General features: G+C 46.2%; 1 protein-coding gene and 1 long non-coding RNA gene across 2 annotated transcripts in view; one reads left to right on the top strand and one right to left on the bottom strand.

Moving 5' to 3' along the window:
• Positions 1-14,534, top strand: part of ALDH2 (aldehyde dehydrogenase 2 family member) — a 34,384-nt gene that overhangs the window by 13,477 nt on the left and 6,373 nt on the right. The window contains exons 4-8 of the mRNA XM_082230169.1: positions 584-663; positions 3,250-3,361; positions 4,873-5,001; positions 5,577-5,690; positions 13,690-13,792. Of these exons, the coding sequence (XP_082086295.1) occupies positions 584-663; positions 3,250-3,361; positions 4,873-5,001; positions 5,577-5,690; positions 13,690-13,792 (538 nt within the window). The remainder of the gene's footprint in view (positions 1-583; positions 664-3,249; positions 3,362-4,872; positions 5,002-5,576; positions 5,691-13,689; positions 13,793-14,534) is intronic.
• On the bottom strand, positions 9,738-11,457 carry LOC309536535. The gene is made up of 3 exons (XR_014221589.1): positions 10,710-11,457; positions 10,176-10,218; positions 9,738-10,016 (listed from the first exon to the last, which is right to left on the bottom strand). It is a non-coding gene; the product is annotated as an uncharacterized lncRNA (long non-coding RNA).

The following is a 14,534-nucleotide window of genomic DNA, read 5'->3' as shown; positions in this document are numbered from 1 at the left end:
AGGCAGTGGGGTGGGAAGAATCAGACAAGAGGCCAACCTATTTCAGCAAGTCTCACAATGGCCCACGAGGTGCCTGCGTGCAAGAACGCTCTCCCCTCATCCGCGTGCCCCAGAAATTGGTATTTAGAGGTCTGCTGCTTCCGATCCTCAAAGTAGGTTGTAGTCATCTGACATTGAAATTCTACTCAATATTCATCCAGAGCAGATTCCAATGTATATTTAGCAGAGTAACAACTTAAACGCGTTGCAGGATTCCCATAAAATAGACCAGAGGCAATTGTGTTTCATGCAGCAGAGCTTTACTGCTAGTGAAGGCAAATGAGCATGAGGAATAACCCAAACAACATGAAGTCTCTGCTTGTTTTTTTCACACAGAGAAGCTTCCAGAACCCTCTGGAATTAAGTAGAATATGAAAGCTCTCTATACATCCGATCAATACTGTCTGTACTAAGAAATGCAAACTGACACCATCATGACTAGTAGCCATCGATAACCTTAACCTCTCAAAAATTATCTGTATCCTCCTTGAAAGCTATCAAAGTTGTAACACGTCAGGGTTTGCTGATTTCCGTTTGTTCGCAGGCCCTGGAAACTTTGGACAACGGCAAGCCGTACTCGATCGCCTATCTGGTGGATTTAGACATGGTTGTCAAACACCTGCGGTAAGGAGGCGTAATAATCACACAGGGGCTTGTATTATATGACACTTTGGGGCCTCTTTCAGCTATACCATTATGTGATTCTATGTAGCCCTGACCGTTAAACAGGCATGGGAGGAACATGAGAGCATTGGAGTTTGGCGTGTCTGTCCTGCACAAACCTCATGGAAGTAAAGAGGAATTGCACAGGAGCTGTTCCTGGTGTGGTGTGCGCGCTCAGCTGCATTGCTCACAGTTTTGTATAGGTTCTGGAGATAGTGTGGAGGTTAGCTAAGAAATAGACTCCTGGTGTAGCTGTGAATAGCTGTTATTCCTTAGTGCTTTCCCTAAGAACCGGTGCTATAGACCAGCTCAACTCTTGATTTCAGCAGACTCTTGGTTGCGAACAGTCACTCACATGGGATGAGTCTGATCTTTATGCATTTATACTGGCTCATTGAAAACAAAGTTAAGTATATATGCCTGTCGACAGATAAGAGCAATAAAAGTCAATAACTGCACTATGGAAAAAACCAGTGTAGGCACAGATGCCTATTCACGGATCAGAAGAAAAGAAAATTAATAAGGCAGTATGGAACGCAACAGCTGTATTTATTTTGTTCTGTATTATAAAATTCAATGAATGGTCTCCAGGCTTTACCAAAATCATCTGAAACGCTGTGTGCGTGCGTGCGTGCTGCGCTCTTATTTTTTTTAAAAAGGCCCAATGATTTCAATCACTTCAGTCTTAATTTATTTGCTGTTACTCTTTTTCATTCATCCATTCTTAGGGAATTGTCAGTGCTCCCCCAATACTTTCTGTCCTGAGTTTTAAGATCGTCAGGGAGGCTCTGCTAGCGGTGCCATAAGTGAGCGAGGAACGGGGAGGGGGCACTGGGGACAGATGCAGGGTCTTCTCCGTGGTGCCTCTCCACATAGGAACTTCTCCTGACTGAGATTCAATGGTCTTCCATGCTGTTGATGTTTGGGCATCGGCTTAAAGGTTATTTATTTTGCCAAGCCTTTGGTAGTTATCTGAACACTTTTACAGGAATGGCATTGTCTTTGGGAATTGTTATTGAATTATAAAGGTAAAGGGACCCCTGACCATTAGGTCCAGTCGTGGCCGACTCTGGGGTTGCTGCACTCATCTCGCTTTACTGGCCGAGGGAGCCGGCGTACAGCTTCTGGGTCATGTGGCCAGCATGACGAAGCCGCTTCTGGCGAACCAGAGCAGCGCATGGAAACGCCGTTTACCTTCCCGCCAGAGCGGTACCTATTTATCTACTTGCACTTTGACGTGCTTTCGAACTGCTAGGTTGGCAAGAGCAGGGACTGAGCAACGGGAGCTCACCCTGTTGCGGGGATTCGAACCGCCAACCTTCTGATCAGCAAGTCCTAGGCTCTGTGGTTTAACCCACAGCGCCACCTGCGTCCCTGTTTTTGAATTATACATTGTTCTAATTGCTTTATGTGATTATATTGTGTTTTAGTATGGTTAGCTGGGTGGGGTATAAGAACATTACACGAAGAATTAAAACAATAGGCCTGTCAATTTTGTAACAACTTGCGAAGAGCCGGCTGGAGCGGGCCAAACTGGGCCCATCTAGTCCAGCGTCCTGTTGTCACAGTGTCCAACCAGATGCCCCAATGGGAAACTGGCAAGCGCATAGCTGTCAACGTTTTCCTTTTTTTAAGGGAAATTCCCTTATTTCGAATAGGATTCCTCGCAAGAAAAGGGAAAAGTTGACAGCTGTGGGCAAGCAGGACCTGAACACAAGATTGCACTCCCTCCTGCAATTTCTAGCAACCCTTGCTGCCTCTGACTGTGGAGGCAGAGCTTAGCCAACTGGGCTAGTAGCCATCGATAGCTTTCTTTTCCTTCATGAGTTGACCCAATCCTCTTTCAAAGCCATCCAAGTTGGCGGCCATCACTTCCTCCTGCAGAAGAAGGGCATTCCATTGTTTAACTATGTCCTGCACTGATGTCTATGGAGTGTGTGTGTGTGTGTGTGTGTGTGTGTCAAACTGATGTGATACCCCCACGGAGGACCTTAAGGTCCATAAATAGCAACACCCTAGTGGTCCTGGGCCCTAAGGAAGTTAGATTAGCCTCAACCAGAGCCAGGGCCTTCTCAACACTGGCTCCAGCCTGGTGGAATGCTCTGTCTCATGAGACCAGGGCCCTGCAGGATCTGATTTCTTTCTGCAGGGCCTGTAAGACAGAGTTGTTCCGCCTGGCTTTTGGCTTGTAGTCAATTTGATTCCCTCCCCTTCTTTCCTTTTTCCTTTCTCCTCCTGTGATGGAACTCCTGTTTGGGGACTTCCCTGGCTTTTTTCTGGCCCATGTAGGACCAGTCTGGAAAGTTAGCCTTGGTGAAGACTTGACGTTTTCATCCCCCCATAAAAAGTTTTGGATTTGAGTTTCCATTGAAATGAGGCTGTATTTTTATATTTTGATGTTTTAATGTTGTCTTTTAATCTTGTTTTTAAGCTGTATTTCAATCAATTTGTTTTTGTATCGGGTGTTAGCCGCTCTGAGCCCGGTCTTGGCTGGGGAGGGTGGGGTATAAATAAAATTTATTATTATTATCAATGGTTCTCCGTCAGGTACTATGCTGGCTGGGCTGACAAAATCCAAGGGAAGACCATTCCTCTCGATGGGGACTTCTTCACCTATACCCGTCATGAGCCAGTGGGGATCTGCGGACAGATCATTCCGGTAAGTAAGGGTGCTGCTGGAAGATGGAAGCAGGTCTGTCCCCAGAGCCGGGGAACCCAGAAGCTTTTTATGTTCTGCTCGCTGCCTCTCTAGGTTTGGCACCATGCCCAGCATGCCCACCCTGTCATGCCACTCTCCTCCCACACACAAGCTCCTGTCAGTGGGAAAAGAGGAAGGAAGAGTTTTTAGAAGACTTTAAAAAAAACACTTTTCTCCTTCAGTGTTTGCCCCAGATGTAAGTACAGTGGTGCCTCGCAAGACGAAATTAATTCGTTCTGCAAGTTTTTTCTTCTTGCGAGTTTTTCGTCTTGCGAAGCACGGTTTCCCATAGGAATGCATTGAAAATCAATCAATGCGTTCCTATGGAGACCGTCCGGGGACAGAGGGGAAGCGCCACGCACCTTCCCCTCTGTCCCCTCTTTTGAAGCAAGGGGCGGAGGGAAGAAGATCGCTTCTCCCCGTTGCCGCCCCTTGGTTCAAAAGGGGTCCGGGGACAGAGGGGAAGGCGCGCGCACGCCTTCCCCTCTGTCCCCGGAGATTGCGGGGCTGGCAACGGGGAGAAGCAATCTTCTCCCCACCGCCCCTTGCTTCAAAAGAGGTCCGGGGTGCGGGGGCAAGCTTCGTTTTGCGAAGCAAGCCCATAGGGAAATTCGTCTTGCGAAGCAACTTGAAAATGAAAAAACCTTTCGTCTTGCGAGTTTTTCGTCTCGCGAGACGTTCTTCTTGCGGGGCACCACTGTACAGGGGTACCTCGGTTCTTGAACGTAATCTGTTCCGGGAGACCGTTCGACTTCCGAAACGTTCGAAAACCGAGGCGCAGAGGGCTGGCTGCAAGTTCGATTGGAAAAACAGAAAAACACGCAGCGGAAGCGAGGCACATTCGAAAACAGAAGCAATTACTTCTGGGTTCTCGGCGTTCGAAAACTGAAACATTTGGCTTCCGAGACGCTCGAAAACCGAGGTACCACTGTACTTTGTTAGGTTTGTCATTATTATTTTATGCTGTCTTTTTTCCATGCTGTTAGCCGCCTTGAGCATGGTTTTAACCATGGAAAGGAGGCATAATAAATAAAACGATGGATGCAAGCATGTACAGAGGACAGTCGGGCTGCAAATGTGATCCGTGCGGGATGCACGTTCACAACCCGCAGCGATCTCAACCTCGCACGCGCGAGTTGTGATTCGGTGTGCATGCACAAAGCGTGATTTAGCGCTTCTATGCATGCGCTGGAACCCGGAAGTAACCCGTTCTTCTACTTCCAGGTTTCAGTGGTCCACAACCCAAAAAAACACAACCTGAAGCGGCTGTAACGCGAGGTATGACTGTACTCTCAGGGACTTTACCCACTTAGCTCTTTGTTTCTCGGGCAGAACCCTCATATCCCTTGTGCCACCTACTCACTCTTTCTCACTGTACATAAATAAAACGTGTGTCCGTCCGTCCCCTCCCAGATTCCCTCCTCTTCCTGTGTTTCCTCAATGTTGATCTGGTCCCTTTCTCTTTATTGCAGTGGAACTTCCCGCTGCTGATGCAGGCTTGGAAGCTGGGGCCTGCCTTGGCCACAGGGAACGTGGTGGTGATGAAATTGGCTGAGCAGACGCCTCTGACTGGCCTGTACATGGCCAGCCTGGTCAAAGAGGTGAGAGGTCTCTGGGGTGACTATAGGAATAAACACTGTTCAAAACAGAACATGTTGATATGCTTAGACTAAAGGAGTCAAGTGGAAAGGATAAAACCAATTAGGATGCGGTAAGGAGATTAAAATTCAATAACATAAAGATTGCAATGAGAGTACTGAAATTAAAAGTTAAGGAGGTCGAGGTGTGGTGGAGGGGAGTGATAGGGTGGGGTGATGGGAATTCACGAGGGGGGAGGATATAGGTTTATATATGTCTATGACAGTGTGTTTTTTCTTTTGTATTGGAATGGCATCTCACCCTTTTATGTAGTATGGAAATTTAATAAATAAAAAATTAAATGTTAAGAGAGAGGTCTCTAGGGCTGCCACTCTCTGCTTCGTTCTTCACCCTTCCTTGTACTGCTAGCTGACTCGGACGATGCGCGAGCTCCAAACAAACCCTTTCCACTTCTTTGCCTTGCCTGGGTGCTCAGAAGACATGGAGGTGCTGAGTTCTGAGCACCCTGGCAAACCTTTGATTTTTGGAATGGACAAGACTATTGTGAAGGTTTTCACTTGTCTTTATAAACCTGCAGGCTGGATTCCCACCAGGCGTTGTGAATGTGATAACTGGCTACGGGCACACTGCAGGGGCGGCCATTTCTTCCCACATGGAAGTGGATAAAGTCGCCTTCACTGGCTCCACAGAGGTGAGGAATATCTGCATGTACGAATCTTTCCCTTTTCTCCCTCCCTTCTGAAAGGTGTAGGATAGGTCACACCCTGTGCCAGATCTGTAAAGTAGATAATTATTTTAATGTGCAGTTTCATTTCAAAGTGCATGCAGTGGTACCTCGGGTTAAGAACTTAATTCGTTCTGGAGGTCCATTCTTAACCTGAAACTGTTCTTAACCTGAAGACCATTTTAGCTAATGAGGCCTCCTGCTGCCGCCGCGCCGCCGCTGCACGATTTCCGTTCTTATCCTGAAGCAAAGTTCTTAACCCGAGGTACTATTTCTGGGTTAGTGGAGTCTGTAGTCTGAAGTGTATGTAACCTGAAACGTATGTAACCCGAGGTACCACTTGTTTTGGACTTGACTTTTACTGATTTCTTTCTTTTTTAAAAAATAAAATTACAGTCGTACCTTGGATCTCAAATGCCTTGGCCTCCCGAACAGATCGGCTTCCAAACTATTGAAGCCCGGAAGTGAATGTTCCGGTTTTTGAACGATTTTCGGGAGCCAGATGTCCAGCGTGGCTTCTGATTGGCTGCAGGACGCTCCTACAGCCAATCGGAAGCCGTACCTTGGTTTTCGAACGGTTCCGGGAGTCAAATGGACTCCCGGAACACATTCTATTCAAGAACCAAGGTACAGTGGTGCCCCGCAAGACGAATGCTTCGCAAGACGGAAAACTCACTAGACGAAAGAGTTTTCCGTTTTGGGGGTGCTTCGCAAAACAAATTTCCTATGGGCTTGCTTCGCAAGACGACAATGTCTTGCGAGTTCCTGCTGGGTTTTTTTCCTCCCCCCTTTTTCTAAGCCGCTAAGCCGCTTATCAGCTGATCTGATCAGCAGATAAGCCGCTAAAAGCCGCTAAAAGCGCTAATCCACTAATCCTTCAATGGGCTTGCTTCGCAAGACAAAAACACCGCTAGACGAAGAGAATCACAGAACGGATTCTTTTCGTCTTGCGAGGCACCACTGTATGCCCAAATCATACTTTATGTAGGTAAAATGACCTTCAAGTCTAATAGTTCCTAAATTTGCATTGTAAGAAACCACAGGAGAAGGAGGGTGTGCTTGTGCTCAAATCCTGTTTGTGGGCATCTGCCATTCCCAGTGGGGCATCTTCTTGGCCAGCATGAGAACAGGATGTTGGACTAGATAGACCATTGGCCTCATCCAGCAGCCTCTTCCGATGTTCTTCTAAACCGTTCTTTTGTTGAAAATCACGGAACGGTTTGTGCAAATGAAACCACGAGATACAGTTAAATCCAGTGTAATATTAACCTAAGGTTAAGGGACCCCTGACCATTAGGTCCAGTCGTGACTGACTCTGGGGTTCTGGCGCTCATCTCGCTTTATTGGCTGAGGGAACCAGCGTACAGCTTCTGGGTCATGTGGCCAGCATGACTAAGCCGCTTCTGGCGAACCAGAGCAGCGCACGGAAATGCCATTTACCTTCCCGCTGGAGTGGTACCTATTGATCTACTTGCACTTTGATGTGCTTTCAAACTGCTAGGTTGGCAGGAGCAGGGACCGAGCAAAGGGAGCTCACCCCATTGCGGGGATTTGAACCGCCGACCTTCTGATCGGCAAGTCCTAGGCTCTGTGGTTTAACCCACAGCGCCACCCACGTCCCTTAATATTAACCTAGCAACATATCAGATCGCATTTAATAACCAAGCTGCTGATAAGAAAAAGAATCGCAAATAAAAAAAGCTTACCCTGAAAATTATGGTGATAGATAGATAATTTATTACGGTCGGAGACCTGCTTATAAAACACACTTGGGGGTACAATCCCAGAAGGAAAACAAACATTTAAAACAATGTACAACAATAAATTTAAAATTTATAAATGTGATAAGCGTATAGACACTTAAAACTTTAAGATAAGCTACTGCAGAGAGAAGACCCAGAGTCACCCATGGAACCGAGTTTGGGGATTTTCTTAACGAACTAGTTTGGGTTGGGGGATGGTCTGTGCCTACAGATCTGTACACAGAATCTGGCGACCATCCGGGTTGTCTTATGATCTTTGCCTAACAGGAAAAGGTCAATTTTTTTGCTTTTCCAGGAGGTCAGTGAGCCTCACCAGCAGGGGATCAATGGTCTCACTACGTGCCTCTTCATAAATGGGACATCTAAAGAACAAGTGCTCTGGGCTTCCTATCTCCCCCAATGAACAGGCACAGAGTCTGTGAGCATATGGGATTTTTTTAAAGGGTCCTTCCAGGACTGGTGAGGGCAGAGCCAAGCTTCTGGCGAGTGTAAAAGCCCTTGTATTTTTGGATAAAAAAAAGAGATATGCTGCAGGTGCAGCTACAGTGGTGCCTCGCAAGACGAAATTAATTCGTTCTGCGAGTTTTTTCGTCTAGCGAATTTTTCGTCTTGCGAAGCACGAAATCCCATAGGAATGCATTGAAATTCAATTAATGCATTCCTATGGTCAAAAAAGTACAAATAAAGCCAAATTTGGTGCAACAAGAGTTTATTAAGTGCTCTTTAAAGTCACACATACTGTAAAGAGCATTTCAAAAACTGAAGGAACAATAAATTAAGTTTCTAAACATGACAGAAAAACATTTAAAAATCAACAAAGTGTACAGTACATTTTCTAAGACTCTGGGGAACAACTCGAAGAGGGTTCCTCTTCCACACTTTGCTTCTTGCTGAAGAACCTGTCCATGGTCTGCTGCTTCATCCGCCTTTTCAGCACCTCCCTGTAAGGCGACATGACCGTCGTATCAAAAGTGTTCGCAAGGTCATGTGCCACGTGCTTGTTAGGGTGGTGCCGCTGTGCAAAAGCCTGCACATCCTTCCACTTCATGCAAATGTCCCTCAGTTCTTTGGAGGACAGCCGTTCCTCAGTTGCTTCCTCCTCTTTCAGCGAGGCCTGCTCCTGCGCAGCCTCTGCCTGCAGTTCGACCAGCTCCTGGGTGGTCAGCTCGTGGTCGTGCTCCTCCACCAGCTCGCTGACGTCCTCCTCTGTGACCTCCAGGCCCATGGTCCTCCCCAAGGCAACAATGTCCTGCACCACTGTTGACTCTGGTGCATCAGAGTCACTTGGTGCCACACAGTCCGGCCACAGGCTGCGCCAAGCACAATTCAAATTTCTCTGGCTGATCCTGTTCCAGGCCGTGGTGATCATCTTCAAGCAGGTGACGATGTCGAAGTGGTCCTTCCAGAATTCCTGCAGGGTGATGGTGGTGCAGTCAGTCACCTCGAAGCATCGCCTGAAAAGCTCCTTGGTGTAGAGTTTTTTGAAATTGGCGATGACCTGCTGATCCATCGGCTGGAGCAGTGGCGCGGTGTTAGGAGGCAGGAACATGATTCTGATGAAGCTGAACTCCTCCAACAAGTCCTCCTCAAGGCCTTTAGGATGAGCAGGAGCATTGTCCATCAGAAGCAAAGCCTTCAGCGGCAGGTCGTTGTCCAGCAGGTACTGTTTGACAGCAGGGCCAAAAGCAAGATTGACCCAGTCCACAAACAGCACACGTGTGACCCAAGCCTTACTGTTGGATCGCCACATGACACTCAGCTGCTCCTTGTCGACCTTGTGTTTCTTGAAGGCCCGTGGGTTCTCCGAGTGGTACACCAGCAGGGGCTTGATCTTCAGGTCGCTGCTTGCGTTGGCACAGAAGAGCAGGGTCAGGCGGTCCTTCATGGGCTTGTGGCCAGGCAACTTGGCCTCCTCCTGTGTGAGCCCGGTCTCGTCGCAGTTGAAGACCTGCTGTGGAACGTAGCCCTCCGTCTTCACAATCTCCAGGAACTCCGCTGCAAAGTCTTCAGCCGCAGGAACATCAGAACTGGCAGCCTCTCCATGCCTGACTACGCTGTGGATTCCAGATCTTGCCTTGAACCGGTCAAACCAACCTCTGCTTGCCTTAAAGACCTCTGGCTCGCCTGAGGTTCCTGGCTGTTCCCGGACGAGGTCTGTGTGCAAGGCCTTGACCTTCTCACAAATGACGGCCTCAGTCACTGTGTCCCCTGCACGCTGCTTCTCTTCTAACCAGATGAGCAGCAGCTTTTCGACCTCCTCCAGAACAGCTGGGCCGGTTCTTCACGATCCTGGTGACTCCCTTGGCTGCATCAGTCGCAAGGATCTTCTCCCTCATCTTCAGGATGGTGCCGATGGTCGATGGGTTCCTGCCGTACTCCCTGGCGAGGTCTGTCACACGCATTCCACCGTCGTGCTTCCGGATGATCTCCTTCTTCATTTCCAGCGTCACCTTCTCCTTCTTCCTCTCGCCGGCCTCTGCAGCAGCAGTCTTCTTGGGTCCCATGGCAGCACAGCTCCTACCTTCGTAAACTCAGAAAAGAAAAAAAATCAGTGCTTCACATCCAAAAAATTCAAAAGCACCCAGCCACCCACCACACAGAAATTCAAACCCAGAACCAAGTCCTTGAATTCCAAACACCCAGCCCAAAATCCAAAAACCCCCCAAAAAGTTTTAAAAGTTTAACTTACGAAATGGCTGCAAATCACCAAAGTCTTCAAAATCCTCAAATGGCTGCAAAAGAAGTTTTGGAAAAGCTTTAAAAATCACCAAAGTCTTCAAAAACCTCAACTGTTCCCCCAGCCACCCACCCACCACACAGAAATTGCAACCCCCTCCCCAACTGTTGCAAACCCCTCCCCAACTGTTCCCCCAGCCGCCCACCACACAGAAATTCAAACCCAGATTATTTTTTTTAAAAAAAAACCAACATGGCCCAATGGTCACAGAAAATCATAAAAATTCAAAAAAAACCCACACAAGCTCCCAGATTCTTGCAAACCTCTCCTCAACTGTTCCCCCAGCCACACAGAAATTCAAACCCAGAATTATTTTTTTAAAAAACAACATGGCCCAATGGTCACAAAAAATCATAAAAATGCAGAAAAAAACCACACAAGCTCCCAGATTCTTGCAAACCTCTCCCCAACACCAAGTCCTTGAATTCCAAACACCCCAACCCAAAATACAAACCCCCCCAAAAAAGTTTTAAAAGTTTAACTTACCAAATGGCTGCAAAAGAAGTTTTGGAAAAGCTTCAAAAATCAGCAAAGTCCTCAAAAACCTCAAAAAAGGCTACCACACCACGTGCTATGTGTTGCTCCTCGAAGTCAAGTTGCAACTGCACCTCTTCAAGCAATGCACCCTGGGTATTAACGGTTTTACGAAAAAGGAAACAAACTTGCAAGACGTTTTCGTCTTGCGAAGCAAGCCCATAGGGAAATGCGTCTTGCGAAGCACCTCAAAAAACGGTAAACCCTTTCGTCTAGCGAGGCATTCGTCTTGCGGGGCACCACTGTATATATATCTTGATTTCTCCAATTTTATAGTCAGGGCACCTTGAGCACTCCCATTGTCTCTCAGTGTCTATGATTCTTTGCCTGACCATAGCTTTTGCCTGGCTCAACCCCAGACTTAGAAGGGCTTGAGGGGCAAAACCAAGTTTCTGAAGGGGGTTCAGGACCGCTGTCTGCCAGCCTGACTGGAATTGGTCACAGAGGATCAGTGGGGCTATTCCTCGGGGGAGCAGATTCAGTGTCAGCCATTTATAGATTGCTGTTAGGTGGATATAAGCCTCCACTCTCATCATCCCTGTTTCCAGTCTAACCCATGCGTTTGAAACGCTTCTGGGGACTTGTAGGAGAGCTCTAAGGAGTTTGGATTGAACTCTCTCAAGGGGGGAGAAACCAGAGAAAGGCGGGCCCAGAAAGGATCCATAAATGGTGAATATATTTTTGTTTCTGTGCTTTTATTACATTTTCTTATTTTTATGGTGAATTTATTTTTTTAAAAATTCTTTTTATTAAGCTGTTGTTTTTTTAAGAGAAAAGTAACATAAAGTAAAACAGAACCACAAACGTACCAAGAAAAAGAACAAAAGTACATAAATATACAACAAAAGGAAACATTGATTCATAGCATACCATTAAATTGACTTCCCTCCACCACGATTTGAGCTATATCCCCACATTGTCTTCTGTGGTATCTTTTTACAACCTTTATCTATACATCGCAGGTTTTATGTTGAACCTACTGTGATTTTAATGTTTTCTAAATTTGTTTCCATGTATGTAATAAATTTATTCCAATCGTTAATAAATTTTACATTTTTTTGATGCCTGATCTTCTGTGTCATCTTTGCTAGTTCTATATATCCAAATAACTTAGTTTGCCATTCTCTAATAGTTGGGATATTAGGTGTTTTCCAATTTTGTTCTAGCAATTCCTAGCTGCTACCGTTGCGTATTGAAACATAGTTTTATGGTGAATTTAAACTGATTTTATCTCTCTTGTATTTCTGTGATCTTAACACCACTTGGAGGCTATGTTGCAATAATATAGGCACGCCCAACTTCCAAGAGATTGCAAGCTACTCCCTCTATAAATAAACTGGCAGTGATCTACCCATTTGGGAAGATGAGCCAAAGTTGTTGAGCACTGGTCTTGAAAGACCTACATTGGCTCCCAGTACATTTCTGAGCACAATTCAAAGTGTTGGTGCTTACCTTTAAAGCCCTAAATGGCCTCGGCCCAGTGTACCTGAAGGAGCGTCTCCAAATGAATTGAAAAAGGTATTTAAATATACCTTCCTGAAGAAACCAGAGGCCTTTCACCTGGGCATAGTCGGCCAATTGGTGCCAAAGAAGGATAGAACTTTTTTATGTACGCCACAACAGCAGCAAGAATACTCATTGCAAAGTATTGGAAGACACAAGATCTACCCACTCTGGAAGAATGGCAGATGAAGGTGATTGATTATATGGAACTGGCGGAAATGACTGGCAGGATCTGAGACCAGGGAGAAGAGTCGGTGGAAGAAGACTGGAAGAAATTTAAAGACTATTTACAGAAATATTGTAAAATTAATGAATGTTAGAACGATGTTGGATAGAAACTAAGGGGTTTTTAGCTGCAATACTATAAGGGAATATGAAAAATGGATTACTAATAGGTAAAGATTTAATGTTATAATATTTTAAGATTAAAGATTAGGATAAACAAAGAGGGGAAGGATTTGCTGAACCAACAAACTGAACTGCAATACAAAAAAGGGAGGCGTGAGGAGGTCCGGGAAACAAACTAATGAAAAATAAGTAATGGAACGATTGAGTTGTTTTTAATTATTTTTATTTTGTATTTTTCTTTTTTCTATTTTTATTTTGTAATATTTTGAAAATCTTAATAAATATCTTATATATAAAAAAAGGAGCGTCTCCACCCCCATTGTTCTGCCCGGACACTGAGGTCCAGCGCCGAGGGCCTTCTGGTGATTCCCTCACTGCGAGAAGCGAGGTTACAGGGAACCAGACAGAGGGCCTTTTCGGTAGTGGCACCCGCCCTGTGGAACGCCCTCCCACCAGATGTCAAAGAAAAAAACAACTACCAGACTTTTAGAAGACATCTGAAGGCAGCCCTATTTAGGGAAGCTTTTTAATGTTTGACGAACTATTGTATTTTAATATTTTATTGGAAGCCACCCAGAGTGGCTAGGAAAACCCAGCCAGATGGGCGGGGTATAAATAATAAATTATTATTATTATTATTATTGAGCCTTTTGTGAAGCCACCTTAACTAAGCTTTTAGCCTAGGGACTGAGAAGCTGCACATCTTCCAGTGAGAGAGAGTCTGCTAGCTCACTCTCTTCCTGTTCTTCTTGCTGTTCACCTCCCGGTTTCGCCCAGCTATTGTCTTCCAAACTGTGCCCCTCAGCAAACCATTGTTCCAAATCAACACTACTCCACTGCTCCTGTGGAGTTTCAGGATCCTGGCCACGAGCAGGGGGAGGGGGAGGCTCCTGCCATTCCTCATCAGAGTTGTACTCCCCAGCCTGGTCTCTGACACCGATTGAGGAGGTCCACTAGAGGAGACTCCCCACCCGTTCCCCAGCCCTCCAATCTAGAGCTAAGCCTGCCACACCGTGGTGGTTCCTTAAGCCAAGCCTATTTTTATACCAAACAACAAGCTTGCCTGTCTTTCGATTTCTAGGTTGGGCACCTGATCCAGAAGGCTGCAGCAGAGAGTAATCTGAAGAGGGTGACCCTTGAGCTTGGTGGAAAGAGCCCAAACATCATCATGTCTGATGCTGAGAGTAAGAGACATTTCCCTCTTGACAGGAGTGGGTTTGCCCCTGCGGAGCGCGGGATTGGCTGGTGACACTCTGGGCCTTCCTTCACCAGAAGTGCGACTCTTAATAATTCTTTAGTGTTTAAGATAGTTTTATTTCTAAATCCATGACATCACAACATAATACGTTACATAGCTACACTTTAATGTAACAATACAGCACGCAACAATGTAGAACAAACTAAAAGATAAATTTCCGAAAGACACAAAATGTGTCCATTGGGCATCAGGAACTGCTTAGTCTGGGAAGTATCTCAATAATGACTCTAATCAGAAAGTTTTCTGGAGAAGTGGTGATTGTACTTCTCATCTCTAAATGGCCACTTACATCCACCCCTCATAACGTTAGGTATTTGTGCATATTTTCAGCTAGCGCAAGAGGCCAGATTTTGAACCATCATCCCTGCCATGAGAACTTCGTAGAGGACTTCCACTGATAGGTTAGCTTTAGCCAAGTAGCGGCTATCAGTTACAAGGGTAAAGGTAAAGGGACCCCTGACCATTAAGTCCAGCCGTAGCCAACTCTAGGGTTGCGGTGCTCATCTCGCTTTATTGGCCAAGGGAGCCACTGTACAGCTTCCGGGTCATGTGGCCAGCAAGCCGCTTCTGGCAAACCAGAGCAGCGCACGGAAACGCAGTTTACCTTCCCGCCAGAGTGGTACCTGTTTATCTACTTGCACTTTGACATGCTTTAGAACTGCTAGGTT

This window comes from Podarcis vaucheri (genome assembly GCF_965113315.1).
Source record: "Podarcis vaucheri genome assembly, chromosome: 7".
NCBI classification, from domain to species: domain Eukaryota; kingdom Metazoa; phylum Chordata; class Lepidosauria; order Squamata; family Lacertidae; genus Podarcis; species Podarcis vaucheri.
Note: the sequence above shows the minus strand (reverse complement) of the source record. Positions and strands in the feature narration are given on the sequence as shown.